The sequence below is a fragment of the Bombyx mandarina genome, chromosome 17, assembly GCF_030267445.1.
Source record: "Bombyx mandarina strain Sakado chromosome 17, ASM3026744v2".
Taxonomy (NCBI): domain Eukaryota; kingdom Metazoa; phylum Arthropoda; class Insecta; order Lepidoptera; family Bombycidae; genus Bombyx; species Bombyx mandarina.
Window position 1 is genome coordinate 6,192,091 of NC_143223.1, and position 17,024 is coordinate 6,209,114.

Here is a 17,024-nt window from a genome sequence, read left to right on the forward strand (position 1 = left end):
AAACTCAACTATACGTTCCAATAAACAGAAGCTATATTGAATATTATAAACTTGTAACTATCTACTCTCCATATTGTATATACATATTTAATTTTGTTCACCGATTATTCGATTAGGACTTTATAACTTTATACCTCTGTTTCTGATTCACATCATCAACGTTAGATAAATTGCAAACGATTATTTTGTATTAATGCTTAGTTTAATTAAAAACAATCTACATATTAATATTCTTCTTTTTCAGTACGCCATATTTAATTGGAACGAAAAAACGCAGGGCTTAATTTTAAGTGGATTTTACTATGGGTATGCGGCGACACAGGTACCTGGTGGATATCTAGCGGAAAAATTCGGTGGGAAATGGACTCTTGGCCTGGGGTTGTTGAGCACAGCGCTTTTTACATTTCTGACACCGTTCGTGACTAGATTAGGAGGTGCCACGTGGTTGTTTATCCTTCGAGTGTTGCAAGGAATGGGAGAGGTATGTTGTTCTTTTCAGTTGTAAGTTTTTGATTTTGCTGTGTATGTGTAGCTAAGGCTACAATGCGCATACCAAGATCCAAATTGACAAATCATATCCTATCACAAATACAATTGATAGTGGTGTTTACGAATGCATGTTCAGTACGCCCTACCGTTAACATATTTTGCAATTCAAGAATTTTATTGGGTGTTGGATTGTGCTCTCGGCGTAGACGTATAGTTAAGACCAGCCTACCCATTTTTGCCGTAGAGGATGTTATGCGTTACACCAGATGGGCCGTGAGCTCTTTAACGCAACAATATAATACATGGAACCTAGGAATTATTTTCTTTTCCTAAGATAATAATTTCATAAGAACAGGGGAGATTACTTAGTATTTAGTGATTAGCAAACTCCATAGACAGACAGATCTTAGTGTCAATTCTATATGAATAACTTGTCAAACAAAAACCAATTATATAACTGCATTGAACGGTGTCTTTTCATATGATAATATTGAAACAAGTGCTTTTAATACAGCGGTGTTCCGTTGGGTTACGTAATATTCTATATTATGTACGTGTACTTATATGGAAAATTCAATTCTGCATCCACACGTTCAACTTTCCGTATACTCAATTTTCATTCGATAAAATTTATCAAACCTGAACTTAAAAGGTTTCTATTTTATATTGAGTTAATTTATATTTGACAATTTAAAACTTTTACCCAGAACCCTAGAAGACAGACCCTGATACCTAGTTTAGTGATAAATTTTCGCAACTCATTCAACTGAATCAAACAATTATTAGCAATGTAAACTCAATAACTTACCCACGTCTTTCTACAGGTTAATACTATTTCTCAGAGGTTCTGACGCGTGTTTTTATACCACAAGGGATATAAGTTGGTTGAACCGACCTACCGCATCCCACACATAAGCGAATAGGAAAGTACGGTAATTCCTTCTTCACCCATAAAAATAGAAATGAAAAATGTGAAGTAACAGTAAACCAGTTACAAATCAAATTTGTTTTTATTACGCTTTATTAGCTTCAGACGTATGTATGTTAGTATGTAACGGAATCTTTGAATATGATTTTAACCCCCTTCAAAACGTTGGATTAACTCGAAATTTGGTATACTTATTAAGGACCGATGACAATTCAATATTAAAAAAAATTAGAAAATTCAACTAAAAAATAGAAAATAAATTTTAATAAGTTTGAATTAAAAATAGTGTGAGAAAAAATGATTTTATTGTAAAAAAGGCGTAGGGTGCATGGTATCAGTAGTTATAAATACTTTATGAACAGATATGAGTAGAAGGGTTATTTTGATAATATTCTGAAAAGCACTTCACGCTTTTTTACAATAAAATCATTTTATCTTACATTAATTATTAAATCAATTTAAAAAAAAAAACTATTTTACTTGGATTTTCTATAATTGCGTATTTTGTTAGTTTTTTTTAACCTGTTATTTATTTTAATAATGATTTAGTAATTTCCTACATTTCAGGGTCCAACAATGCCAGCTCTTATGATAATGCTAGCGCGCTGGGTGCCTCCGAACGAACGTTCTTTCCAAGGTGCCCTGGTGTTTGGTGGTGCTCAAATAGGCAATATATTCGGTTCATATATGTCCGGAATATTGCTAGCAAACGGAGCAAACTGGGCCTATGTGTTTTATTTCTTCGGTGGATTTGGTATTTTGTGGTTCATTCTATGGGTTAGTTGATATTTGATCGTATTACTTTGGTTAATTTGCTAGTAAATGGATAAAGAGCCCACAGTTCTAATATTATATCACTCGATCATTTGGGATTCGCAATTGATTTTGAATTCATATTTTTGGCGCTAAGCACTCGTTTTATTTCCTTTGATAATAGCGGCTATTAATAATGCAATCGAGATTTCAGTCTCGATTCTCAAAGCTATTGACATTCTCCTTGTGACAATACAAAAATGCAACGCATATTAACGTTTATGTGAAAAAAATTAGCAAAAGTAATTCATCAGTTTTAGCAGCTATATCTACATATTCGGAAATTTTATTTCAAATAAAAAAAATAAAACGAGTTTATATTAGGGATCGAATTTGTAAACTTTCAGAGCTTCTTATGCTACAGCACGCCCAACAGCCATCCGTACATCTCTAAGAAGGAGCTTGCTTATCTGAACAAGAAAGTGACTACAGCAGAAACTGCAAGCATTAAGGATCCGGTTCCCTGGAAGGGCTTGCTTCGATCAGCACCTGTCTGGGCTTTAGTGTTTGCTGCCGTAAGTAACACATTGCAATTTTATATAGTTGATTCGAATTCACTATATGATTAATCGATACACGACATACATACAATACATACAAAAAATAATTGAAGTATTTGATTTCAAACGATTTTTTAAACGTATAGTTTTTGGTCTAACCACCCGTTAGTTTTGCTCAGCTGATCGCCAAAACGACTTACTTAGCTCTTTGTATAATTTGATGTGACAGGTCAAACATTACAAAAAAGTAAATCCTATTGAAAATAACTAGAACGGTGGTAGAGTTAACATTGCTATTTATATTTTGACATTCAACAAGTGTGTTGTACTGGCATCTAAGTTGAAATAAATGATTTTGAATTTGAATTTGAACTGGTTAGTGAATATTTAAATGTGTGAATAGTGAATATTTAATATAATTAAAATGGAAAATAATTCATATATTAGAGCGTAACATACGTAATTAATCGAATTAATCACTGTGTTTTAAAAATAATAAGGGATATAAACGGGTGGTGATATTTTTATCGGTACCCCTCCAGTACCCATTTACAATAAAGTGTAAGTATAGGATATGTCCATATGTATTAAAAAAAACTACAAACAAAGTAACAGATTAATAATTTTTCAGTGTTTTTTTATTGGATTGTCAACTATGAGATGCTTGTTGCTTCATAAAAATCATGGAAAACTCACAGATGTGCTCAAAAATACTTAGCTTTAAATAGTTTACATCAAATATTTCACATTTCAACATAATTTTATAATATCTTGGAGCGTAATTTTCACTAAGTTCAAGACGTTCAGTTAATCTTAAATTTATCAAGGACTGATGATAATGCAATATCTTTACCTATTACTTCAGATTAAAATCCTAAACAGGATGATCATTAACGTTTTCAGCATGGTTTGTTATTTAAACGTAATTTTTAGTTTTGAAATATACAATTTACGTACCATAATAAGCTCAATTCTTTTTAACGCAAGAATGATCACCCTTTGCCGGAACCACGGTAGACTGCGTTAAGAGTCCTTGATATTTCCACAAAAATTCAACGAGTAGTTACTTTACGACACAAACAAAACAAAAAGGTATTTTAACCAGATCATATTGACATTTTTATTAAAAGTAATAGTGGAAATAGTGAAAAAGGCAATAAAATTAGAAAATACTTTTTAAAATGTATTTATCGATTTGTTAATTTTTTACAGGTATTTAATTTCGATAAATGGGTGTAATTCATACATTAAAGACACACACACACACTCACACACACACACACACAAACACACTCTCACGCATAATTATCTTCTGAAATGATAGCACCTAATGATCTTTCAACACTCGTCCGCAGCGTCTGTTCACGATTTAACCTGACTTAATCCTAAAACCTAAAGAAGTAGGGAGCCTGGAGATCATTAATACATGTCTTTGAACCTAGTACAGACTTCAAAGCTCTTTCAAAGGTTGACAAAATAAAATTATAAGGTTAATTTCTATTTGTATTTGTACTATACCTTTAAGAGAGAAATAAATAAATTATTATTATTCACAGCAGAGCGTGGCCAGTGCTTTGATGTAATTTACCAAATAAATTTCGACATTTTTCACATTTGTTTTGTTACATTTTCTTGTTATCATGGCAAAGCCTTCTAAAAAATGTTCAGATAAAAATGGAAGACAGGGTAGGAAACCACTCAGTTTGGCATAGCAGCCGCTGAATGGAAACGGTTGCGAGTACGTTTTTATGGCTCGAGACGGGCAGTGAAAAAATTTATGATGTGGTCTTTACAGGCTGCAAAAACCCCTCATGATCGAGAAGAACAATAATTCGTATCTCATCATCGTAAAAAGATCAAACGTAAATATGGCTTCAGATAATCTATACTTGTGGTCTTATTCGTAATGAGTTTTCGGAGCATTACAAGACCTTTATAAGAATACTGTCGAAACAGTTTGGGTCTTAATTTCTAAACAACTATTATTACATGAGTTACACTAAGGCCTTTTTTTAGGTTAAGAGGATTCATTTTAATTCCATTTATGCTATCGTAGTGATAGGCACGTAGGAGTTGAACCAAATAAAGGTTTCTGTCGCTCACAAAACTGCATCCGAATTTCGAATCAGCCACTTGAATCACTGTATTTCTTTCACAAAACACATAGAATTCGTGGGCGTATTTTTATTGGACTTTTTTTTGTTTACCAGGCTTTTTCTAACCTGCCTGAAATAAATCTAAATTTTGAATTTTCAAAAGCCATTAACGCTATCACCACATTTACATTCATTGAGTAATTAATTCTAAAATTAAACGCCTGATTCATACGTTGATGAGTAATATCACAGATGTATCCATTCACTAAGAAGCTGGGGCTTCATTTTGCAGAATGTATTTTAAGTGCTTATTTTAAATATAAAATTTGTACTATTGAACATGCCCATGCTCAAAATAAGATACCCGACTTACTCGTGCTGAATGGTGCGACTATGTCAGGGTTTAAAACCTACGACCATTCACGTGACCTTTAACGATTTTTCGAAAGCTTTTGATGCCTTCATACTATTTTCATGGAAGACTTTTATGTTACACTAGCTGACCCGGCAGACTTTGTAGTGCTTCAATCGATAATTAAAGACCTAAACCTTTGTATAAAATAAACTTAAAACAAACAAAAGGAATTCGTCCGACGGAATCAATCACACATCAAAGGAAAAACAAAAATGTTATTTTTATTTAATTCCGAGCCTTTCATATTTATCTACCTTTCAAACCTTCTCTGGACTTCCACAAATAATTCAAAACCAAAATTAGCCAAATCGGTCAAGCCGTTCTCGAGTTTTAGCGAGACAAACGAACTTTTTTTTTTTTTTTTTTTCCCTACCTATGCTGATAGCCTTGAAAGTTTACTGGTGGCCCGAAGGCCTTTCCAGTTTCACCAGGACAGGTGGGCGAGCAAAGGCTCAGCCAAGAGGGGTGGGATTTGCTAACAACTGCCCGAGCGCCTCCGAAGGAGACCTAACAACTCAAGAGCAATTGTTTCGCGAATGAATCTACTACCGGATCGGAATCGCGACCCGCTTAGAAAATCCGGCGAGAAACTCAGCGGGCTGATGCATGGGTTAGGTTGCACGTCGACCTCTTTGTCGAGTTCGACGAGTACGGTTACCGGGGTCCCTAAGCCTGCCCCTAGTATTAGAGCTGAAGGCATCTAATGCAAAGGTTATTGGATCTGATGGATCCGTAAGGACGTGTCTAGGGCGTCGACGGTGACTGGCTCCTGCATGATCAGGATTCGGAGAGTAGTCAGCGGCGGCAACGATAAGGCGATTATCATGACGCATAGCCTTATCGAAGTATCGTTCCGACGCTGACTTCATGTATTTCCGAATTGATTCGAGGCCCAGGTCGTCGTGTAGGTCAACGTTCCTCACGAACCACGGAGCGCCGACAGCTAACCTGCAAAAGCGGGATTGTAGGGATTGGAGGGTGTCTATGTGTGTGCGGGCCGCGTGAGCGAACACCACACTCGCGTAAGTCATGACGGGCCTTATGCAAGTTTTGTAAAGTGTCACCTTGTTCCGAAGGGACATTTTACTCCGCTTACAGATCATGGGGTAGAGTCTACCGAGAATAAACGCGGCACGGTCACGGACTGATTTTATATGCGGGCGGAATGTCATCGATGCATCCAGGGTAACGCCCAGGTACTTGACCTTCCTGGCCCAGGGTATGGGTTGTCTAAAGAGAGTAATCGTGGGTGTGAGATTCCTCCTCCTAATCCGGGAGGAAATCCGTGTGGAGCTTCCCCTCTGAAATAGCACCGCAGTACTTTTCGCTGGGTTGATGTCTATGCGCCATTTTCGGAACCACTGTCCTAGGGCTATGGCTGCGCTCTGAAGCTTCTTCGCGATTAGGGACTTATTTCTACTAGAATAGTAAACAGTCGTGTCGTCGGCGAATAAAGCTAAATGGGTCGGCGGCGACCGGGGAATATCGTTGACGAATAAGCTAAATAGGAGGGGTGAGAGGACAGAGCCTTGCGGGACTCCAGCTGTGAGAGGTCGTGGGGAGGAGCGGGTTCCCTCGACTCGATATCGAAAAGAGCGGTTCGACAAGAAGTCCCGTATGATGAGCACGAGACTATCCGGCACGCCCATGTTGAATAGTTTGAAAATCAAACCATTGTGCCAGACTTTGTCGAACGCTTTTGCGACGTCGAAGAAGAGAGCTCCCGTGTATAACGGTTTTGGTCGATTAAGCCCCACAAGAATGTGCTCCGTGAGGCGGTGCACCTGTTGAACGCATGAGTGATTTGTACGGAATCCGAATTGTTCATCGATGAGAATGCCCTTGGATGAGACGAAATCTCTGAGGCGCTTGTAGAGCAGACGCTCATACAGTTTGCCTAGAGACATGAGGAGGCTAATCGGGCGGTAGCTCGTCGGATGATTTTTTGGTTTACCGGGTTTATGTATGCCGATAACGTCCGCTTCTTTCCACACCGCGGGAAAGATACAGTTCGCCATAGCGGCATTGAAAATAGATGCCAACATCACGATGAGTTGGACGGGTAGAAGTTTAATAACGCGGTTAGATATACCGTCGGAACCGGGAGCCTTGCGAGGACGTAGGTCTTTGATCAAGTCTTTAACTTCCATCGGGGTGACGGGTGGTAACGCATCCGAGGGTGGCAAGGAGGCTCTGCGTTCTACCTCACTGTCTACTAATTCTACATGAACAGGGTCCACGGATTGAGTGCTGGGCGTGCACTGGGTTTGCAATGTATCGGCCAGCAGCTCTGCTTTTTCGTCATCATCAAAGGCCGCGAGTCGGCCTGAGGGGCCTACGAGGGGGGGCATAGTTACTACCGTATCCGATTTGAGAGTACGAGCTAAGCGGTAGTAAGACCTTTGGGAGGGCGCGAGTCCTTCTAAGAAATCAGACCATCTGGCATCTCGGACTTCGGCGATGCGAGACTTTACGTCGCGTTGTAGGGCACGCATTCGAATACGATTTTCCGCGGTAGGATACCTGTCGTAGGCGCGTATCGAGGCGTTCTTAGCTCTAAGGAGTTCCCTAATATCGTCGGACAATTTGAAGCGGTGAAGGAAGTCCTCCGCTACAACTTGTTTCGATGACCTATCTAATGTCGAGGTGATGTGTGATGTTAAGATGTCTATGGCTTCAGCGGTATCCTGAGGAGACGGGGTAGAGTCCGGGTTAAACGGGAGCGATGGTGGATCAGATTCAGCCAGGCTGATGCCCAGCGTGTGCCAATCCACCACAGTCCTCGTGACGGGAACGGAATCGGGAGCGCGACCGAGCTTCATGACGACGGGACGGTGGTCTGAATCTAACTCTGAAACTACTTCGATCGAGTGTAAGCGCAGAGTTACGTTTTTTAATAACGCTATGTCGAGTATATCCGGGCGATGCGCGATATTTAGCGGGTAGTGAGTCGGGGTTAACGGAGCGACGATATCGAAGGCGAGATCATCGACTAACGCGTCAAGCCGCCTGCCATTCGGGGTTGTGGTGTGTGAGTTCCACCTGATGTGTTTACAATTTAGGTCGCCCGCCAGAATGACAGAGCTCCCCATACCGAGCAGCGCCTCAATATCACTGCTTAGAACGATCTTATCCGGTGGAAGATAAACGGACGCGATAACGATCGGCGCGTGTCCCGTCAGTGAGATTCGGCACACTGATGCTTCGATATTAGCGAGCGCGGGAGGATCGAGCGGGACGCAATGCAGGGCTCTTCTATAGTAAATAACGGTACCACCACCACGGGCAGAGAGCCTGTCGTTCCTGACCATGTTATAGTTCGCGATTTTAGGGTCACGGCGCGCGGGCTTAAGTAGGGTCTCCTGCACTAAGAAAATGTCAATTTGATGGTCACGCAAAAAATCACAAACCTGATCACGTTGATTTGCGAGACCGTAAGCGTTAAAAAATCCTATTGTTACGGATAAGGGTTTTATTCTACTAATGTACGCCATTGATTACCGGCGGAGTGAGGGGAGGACGTACGTATTTAACGACGCGTATACGTCAGCGTATTCTTGCACAACGGCGATGAAATGTTGTGCAGTGGAGGCGGCGCGAATGGCGTCACCCAAAGCGTTAACACGCTCAAAGTTGATCGACTGAAAAAAGTCGATCGCTAGAGCGAGATTTTCGGACGCGGTCGGAGGGCAGGTCGCGGGGGAGGGACGTATCGCGGGGGTGGGACGAGTCGCGGGGGAGAGAGTTGTAGCCGTGTTCGTGTACGGCAACGGCTTAGCCCAAGCCGAGACGCTGGGCACCGACGCCGGCACGAAAGCAGGCTTAGCCTTCGGCACAGAGGGTACCGTGGCTTTGATGTCTGGGCCGGAAGCTCGGAGGCGGTTTTGACGGGCGACGCGGCGATTTATTTTTGGAGCTCGGGGGCATCCACGGTAGTTCGCGGGGTGACCTTGTGTTCGGCACAGGACACAGCTAGGCGGTTCCGTCGCGGTTTTTTGGTCGCGAGCGCAGAGGGCCGTGGCGTGATCGCCCAAACACTTAACACATCGGGGGCGCGCGTGACAGTTACGGGAAGAGTGCCCGTACAGTTGGCAGTTATGGCACTGACTAGGAGTGCCTTTTTTATGGGGGACTTCGACGGCAATACCGGAGAGCCTACAGACGGTCCGAATGTTAAAAATTTGCTTACCCTCGGGGGTAGGCTGGAGGGCGACTAAAACCATATTGTATGGCTCCCTACCGCGGCCGGTGTGCATGCGGTGCACGGAATTTACTGGTAGGCCTTGTTCTATCAGATCTGCCTTGACGAGATCGGCATCTAGCTCCTTCGGGATTCCACGTATGACAACGCGGAGTTCGCGCTCCTCCTGGAGCGTATAAGTGTGGAAACTTATACGCTCCTTTCGGAGGTAACTTGAGAGGGCCCTATGGTCGTCGGGTGTCGTTACTTTTATTTGAATCCCATTGGCGAGATTACGGGCGCTGGCAAAATTAATATTTTTGGCCTTAAGGGCCAGGGAAACTCGGTCCCAAGCTGCCTTCTCTTGAAGGATAACCGGGGGAGGGGTCTGAGTTTTAGATTGCGCCACCGGTCGCGGCGACGGAGTGGCACGGGCTGGAGGCGCAACGGGAGTCTGAGGGCGGGGGCGCGACGCGTTCGCGGCTTTGCTAATTTTAGCGGCCGCGAGAGCTCGAGACTCCGCGGCACGCTTCTTACCCTTTTGTACCAGGGTGAATCCATCCGTCGATGAGGCGGGGGCGAGGTCGACCTCCATCTCCGAGTCAGAGTCGGAGGACGAGGAGGCGGGCGCAGGTGACCTACAAGCAGGAGTTTTGGAGGGCGCGACGGAGGCACCGGATGATCGCGCTGCTGGAACGGTGGCCACGGCGGACGACGCAGTAGTTTTACTCGCCAGTATAGGCGACGCGGGAACGGCAGGCACGACGGAGGCTGCGGTGCTCGATGTAGACGCTTTGCACGCAGGTACAGGCGACGCAGGAGCAGCGAGCACGGCGGAGTCTTCGAGAGAGCTCGCAGTGTGATTGGCCTTGAAAGCCAGAAACTCTGAGGCGAGCTGTGGGTGACGAAGTCGGAGGAATTCCACGAATACAGCGTCCATGATCGCTGAGTACCCAGGTGGGGCGGCCCCGGGTCTTGAAAACACTCGCCTTGCGGCGAGGCCCCAACTTCTCGGACCTGAGCGGTTCTATTGAACACAGGTGGCAATGCGGCGCGATTACTACAGGACAAAGAAAAAGCACAACAAAACAGAAATTACAAAAAGAAGCAAAACAAATAAATACTTGCAGGAAAACACTTTGTCGGCAAATGTTCCACGAACACAAAAATAACTAAAACAAAACAAATAAAAGCTTCCAGGAAACACACTTGGTCGGCAGATGTATCACGAACACAGGCCGCGCGAACAATGGCCGGGCTAACAAAAGCCGGGCGAACAAAGACCGGGCGATCGAGTGGACGATGAGCACGTCCGCACGTGACGGGTGCCTCTATCGGAATGGCCTAACGTTAGTAGGTGAGCTTGCGGGGCTCAACCGGAGAGTTGCTAACACTGACCCTAGCAAGAGCAGTGCTTCGCAGAATCTACCACCGGATCGGAAACGCGACCCACTGAGAAGATCCGGCGAGAAACTCAGTGGGCTGTGTCTATGGGTTAGTTCGCTCGTCGAGCCCTTCGTCGCAAGCGACGGGTTCGACGAGGACGGTGACCGGTGCTTGTGGTGCCTAAAAGCACCGTTAATGGATCAGGAGGATCCGTAATGACGTGCTTTGGGCGACGTCGACGGTTTACCATTCGGTCTACTGGGTCGGGTATGTAATTTCCAGCGGCTACGATGAGAGGGTTCTCATGTCGTGCCGCCTTCTCAAAATGGCGCAGCGATGCCGACTGTAGATACTTACTAAATGAGTCGAGCTCCAGGTCATCGTGGAGATCCACATTCCTAAGGAACCATGGCGCTCCGACGGCTATCCTGCAGAATCGTGATTGAATAACCTGAAGGGATTTCAAGTGGGTGCGGGCTGAGTGAGCGAACACTACGCTTGCATACGTCATGACGGGGCGTATACAAGTTTTGTAGAGAGTTACCTTATTGCGGAGGGACAGTTTGCTTCGACTACAAAGCATTGGATAGAGTCGTCCTAGAATAAACGCGGCGCGGTCGCGTACCGTTTTTATATGGGGACGGAATGTCATCCCTCTGTCGAGGGTGACGCCTAGATATTTGACCTTCGAGACCCACGGTATGGGCTGGCCAAAGAGAGTGATGGGACTAACGGCGGAGGTGTTTGCGCGCCTACTACGGAGTGGGATGCTCGAAGTGATGTTCGGAGGGCGACCCCTTTTGAAGAGCACCGCTGCGCTTTTCGTGGGGTTGATGTCTATTCGCCACTTCCGGAACCACTGTCCCATGGTGGCTACTGCGATCTGGAGTCGCCGATGAAGCAGCGACATCTTCCTACACGAGTAGTAGATAGCCGTGTCATCGGCGAAGAGCGCTAGATGGGTCTCCGGAGACCGGGGTATATCATTGATATACAAACTAAATAGTAACGGGGAGAGCGCGGAGCCTTGCGGGACTCCGGCGGTCAGTTGACGGGGACGAGAACGAGTTCCCTCTACTCGATATCGAAACGAACGGTTCGACAAGAAGTCTCGTATGATGAGCACGAGTCTGTCTGGCACTCCCATGTTGTACAGTTTATAAATTAAACCGTTGTGCCAGACTTTGTCGAACGCCTTCGCGATGTCGAAGAAGAGGGCGCCGGTCGGGATTTGTTTACGCCTATTTAGTCCTATCAGAATGTGCTCCGTGAGGCGGTGCACTTGTTGTACGCACGAGTGTTTAGAGCGGAATCCGAACTGTTCGTCTATGAGAATTTTGTTCGCGGTAACAAAATCCCAGAGGCGTTTCCTAAGGAGCCGTTCGTAAATTTTTCCTATCGTCGAGAGGAGACTAATCGGACGGTAACTAGAAGTTTCGTTTGTCGGTTTGCCCGGCTTATGTATACCGATAACGTCCGCTTCTTTCCACACCGCGGGAAAGATGCAGTGCGTCATAACGGCATTTAAAATTGTAGCCAACATTGCTATCAGTTGGACTGGCAAGAGTTTTAGCGCGCGGTTGTGGATGCCGTCGGAGCCGGGTGCCTTCCTAGGTTGTAGGTTGTGGATCGCGTCTCTAACTTCGTCAGTGGTAATTGGGGGTAACGCGTCCGAGGGCGGCAGGGAAGCTCTGCGCTCGACCTCCCTGTTGACTAACTCGGTGTGTTCGGGGTCCGCGTGTTGAGTGCTGGTGGTGCACTGCTCTTGCAGTGCATCGGCCAGCAGCTCAGCCTTGTCATCGTCATCGAATGCCGGTGGTTGGCCTGAAGGGCGTATGAGGGGAGGCATAGTAGCGGTAGTTTCGGATTTGAGAGTCCTGGCTAGTCGCCAGTATGCTTGGTGGGAGGGCGCGAGTTGTTCTAGATAACTATGCCAATTATCGTTACGCGCGTCGCTTAAGCGGGAGTGGACTTCGCGTTGTAGACGACGCATCTGAATCCGGTTTGAATGCGTGGGAAGACGATCGTAGGCCCGGATTGCCGCGTTCCTAACTCTTAAGAGATTCCTAAGATCGGGGGACAGTCTGATGCGGTGGAAGCTGTCCTCCACATCGACTTCTTTTGAAGATCTAATGATCGCGGAAGAGATGTGATCGGTAATTATGTTTATGGATTCGACGGTGTCCTCGGGGGATGGATTCGAATCCGGGCCGCAAGGGAGGATTGGCGGAGCGGCGTCGGCTAGGCACGTGCCCAGCTTATTCCAATCCACCATGGTCCTCGTAACAGTGACTGGGTTGTGAGGGCGACCGAGCTGCATAACGACAGGTCGGTGGTCTGAGTCGAGCTCTGACATTGCTTCGATGGAACGCAAGCGCAGAGTTACGTTCCTAAGCAATGCCAGGTCTATAGTGCTCGGACGGAGCGCGATGTTATACGGATAACATGTTGGAGTTGGGGGACCGACTATTTCAAAGGTGAGGTCGTCTATAAACGCGTCGAGACGCCTACCGTTAACGTTTGTACGATGGCAGTTCCACCTAGTGTGGTGGCAATTTAAATCGCCTGCCAGGATGACGGAGTCTCCCATGCCGAACAGTGACTCGATGTCACTGCTCAGGAGGGGCTTGTCCGGGGGGAGATAAACGGATGCGATGACGATCGGCTGGTGTCCCGTCAGCGAGATACGGCACACTGACGCCTCGATATGTAAGAGCGAGGGAGTATCGAGAGGGACAACGTGCAGGGCCCGTCTATAGTAAATGGCAGTCCCGCCTTTGGAGGCGGTGAGTCTGTCATTCCTAACCATGACGTAGTTCGCGACTTTCGGGTCGCGACGCGAGGGCTTCAGACAGGTCTCCTGCAGTAACAAGATATCTATAAGATTGTCGCGGAGTAATTCGAAAATTTGATCGCGTTGCCGCGCGAGTCCGTTAGCATTGTAGAATGCTAACGTAAGGGAATACGGTTTTTCTCTACCTTTTTGCGCCATTGATTACCGGTAAAGATTTTATAACGTACGCGACACGGACTCGTAAACGTCCATGTGATCGAAAGCGGCCGCGAGCCGCTGTTCGGGGGTTACCGACCTACGGATAGCGTCAGCGAACGATCGCAGACGGTCGAAGTTCACCGCGGTGACGAAGTCGCGCACGAGCGCGAAGTCGTTGGCGGCAGAGGGTTGCGGGGGACGGAACGCGGGCGCGGGGCGAGGTGCGAGCAGGGGCTGGGGCGCGGGGCGTGTCGCGAGCGGGGGCGGGGGTGCGGTTTGCGTTCCCGCCTTCGTATACGGCAGCGGCTTTTTCCACGCTGAAACCGTGAGAACTGCAGCCGGCACGAAGGCAGGTTTCGGCACTGAGGGTGCCGAAGTCTTTGGGCCGACGGTTCGCGGAGCTGGGAGGGTTGAACGCTTGCGCGGAGCCCTAGGACATCCACGGTAGTTCGCGGGGTGCCCTTGCTTAAGGCATAGGACACAACTTGGGGGTTCGGTCGCGGTTTCCCTATCTCTAACGCAATCTAACGTAGCGTGATCGCCGAGGCACTTCACGCAGCGGGGACGCGCGTGGCAATTACGCGCCGAGTGGCCATATAGCTGGCATCTGTAGCACTGCCCGGGAGTGCCACGTTTATGGGGGGCTTCGATGGAGACCCCGGATAAGCCGCAAACTTTCGAGAGGCATGAGATTTTCTTTTTGGCCTCCGGGGTTGGCTCCAACGCGACGAGTATCATGTTGTAGGGCTGCTTGCCCCGCCCACTGTGCATCCGATGCACACTAACTATAGGGAGTGACTGAGCGATCAGGTCCTCCTTAATATAGTCTATTTCGAGCTCCTTAGGGACTCCGCGTATTACTACGCGGAGCTCGCGGTCCTCCTGAAGAGCATAGGTGTGAAAACCTATGTTCTCCTTTCGGAGGTATGCTGAGAGGGCCCTATGGTCGCCCGGCGTTGCGACCTTCATCTGAATCCCATGCGCGACGTTACGCGCATGGGTGTAGTTAATTTTATTTGCCTGAAGGGCCTGGGACACGCGATTCCACGCTGTCTTCTCTTGAAGTATCAGCGGGGGCGGGGCAGCTACTTTGGGAGCGGGCGCGGGCTTGGGACGCGGCGGTGGGGTTACGCGGCGCGCGGAGTCCGACTCCGGTGTCACGACTACCTGCGGGCGGGAGGCGGTCGCGGATTTAGTCTGTTTCGTCGTGGAGCTCCGGGACTCCACGGCGCGAGTACGCTTTTTGCCGCGCGTTACGGTTTGGAACCCATCCGAAGTTCCAGGCTGAGGGCTTGACGCGGATTCGAAATCCATCTCCGATTCGGTATCGGAGCCTGAACTCGAAACGATCGAGGTCGCGACGGACGAAGCGCGCGATGACGTAAACGACGCGGGCGCGGGGGTGGGGGTAGCGCTAGGCGCTTCGTGAGTCGCATCGTCGGAACGAGCGCTCGAACTTAACCCGGCGGCGGGGGGCGCGCGGCGTGCCTCCGAGGCACGGTTGAAATACGCGGCGACGGACGCGGGGGGGGGAGGGATTGCCACGGGAGGCCCTATAAGCTAGGTACTCGGCCCTAATTAACGGGTACCTATCCCGGAGGAACCCGACAATATCCCTAACATCTTCTTGCTCCATTCTTCGTTCGGTCTTCTTGCCCGGGGGGGGCGGCCCCGGGACTTTTGTTGAACTCGCCGAAAGGCGAGGCCCCGGATAGGATTTGTAACCCCCCTTGTGCTGCAGGACAATCATTCTGAAGGTTTTACAAATAGTTCGGGATAGACCAAGTGATTATCAATTATAAATTGTTCACATTTAGCTTCTTCGATCTTGTAACCTATTATAATAATGAAACATTATAAAATTATAAGCTATAGAGTATAGTTTATACTATCGACAACATAAGTTTTATATACAATTTACATAAGCACGGCTACCGTAAGCTACAATATTTAACCACTTTCTAAATAGTACAAAAGCACAATGACACAGCGAATACAGTATTCTTTGACGTTAATCAATAAATAGTATTTACCCGCTGAGATTCTCTCTGAATCTTTTCAGTTGGTCCCGATTCCAATCCAGTGCTATATATAATCGCGAAGCAGTTGCCCTTGAACTGTTGGACTCAATTTGGGGACGCTCAGATAGTTGTAAGCAAACCTTCCTTCCTAGCTGACCCCTTGAGTTTGCTCACTCCACGCAGTTAACTGGCAAGGTCTTTAGTCTAAATGCGATATTTGCTACATAACAAAAAACATGCAACCAAGATAAATTAATTCTGTGAAGTTTTAATTTCAACTAAATTCCGTTAAAATATTACTTATTGGTTCGTCTGCGATGCAAGTTATACGATGCAATGGATGAATAACTTTTTCGCAGGTCGGTCACGATTGGGGCTACTATACAATGGTGACAGATCTACCGAAGTACTCCCAGGATGTTCTTAAAAACAAAATCGAAACTACGGGGATCATAACTTCAGTACCCTACCTCGCCATGTGGATTTCATCATTCTTATTCGGCCTAGTGTGCGATTTGTGCATCAAAAAAGGTTGGCACACAATAAAAACTGGAAGAATCATACACACCACTATCGGTAAGTGTGTTTTGCTGATGTAACGAGATAGAAAATCCAACGGCTTAGCTAAGTATCAAAAGGTTTCCAGAGTCCGTAGAGAACATGAATAATATTATTCTGCTTCAGCAATTAAATCGGATTCTCAATTATATTGCGTGAAGATCCTGTTCTGTCCTTAAATGCGGAACGCATGACTGCTTTGAAATATTTCCGCGTAATCTGACTGTAGCCGTAGTAGCCTTATTTTATGTTCTTAATCGTGCTAAATCGTGACATTAAGCAATCCACCTTTAAGTATGATGGATTGGGTAATCAAGATAAAAAAAAAACTTTAGTTATAAATCCTTCCTTTGGTCATCATATTACTACAATATTGATACTAATCGATAGTTTAACAAAAAAACTTTACACTATAACTTCTAATCAAAACATTTTGCAAGTCATAACTTTTTTTATTCACTTTTATCCTCAGTACTCGAAACTACAATTCATATTATGGTTTAGTTGGACTCTTAAACTTTCATGCCAAATTATTGCACTACTGTTTTGAGTTGTAAAAACAGTAGTGCAATAATTAAATTAAAACCTAAGCTAATAACCTTGAGAGGCTCTGTCAGCGTAACCTAACAAGTAGGTGAGCTCATGG

The 17,024-nt window shown here is 46.0% G+C and overlaps 1 protein-coding gene across 2 annotated transcripts in view; it reads left to right on the forward strand.

Annotated features, from left to right (window-relative positions):
• LOC114253215 (dietary and metabolic glutamate transporter) overlaps positions 1–17,024 on the forward strand; it is a 32,548-nt gene that overhangs the window by 11,856 nt on the left and 3,668 nt on the right. For both annotated transcript variants that reach the window (XM_089734356.1, XM_028188005.2), the window contains exons 4-7: positions 245–481; positions 1,985–2,194; positions 2,578–2,745; positions 16,180–16,396. In XM_089734356.1, the coding sequence (XP_089590482.1) occupies positions 245–481; positions 1,985–2,194; positions 2,578–2,745; positions 16,180–16,396 (832 nt within the window). The remainder of the gene's footprint in view (positions 1–244; positions 482–1,984; positions 2,195–2,577; positions 2,746–16,179; positions 16,397–17,024) is intronic.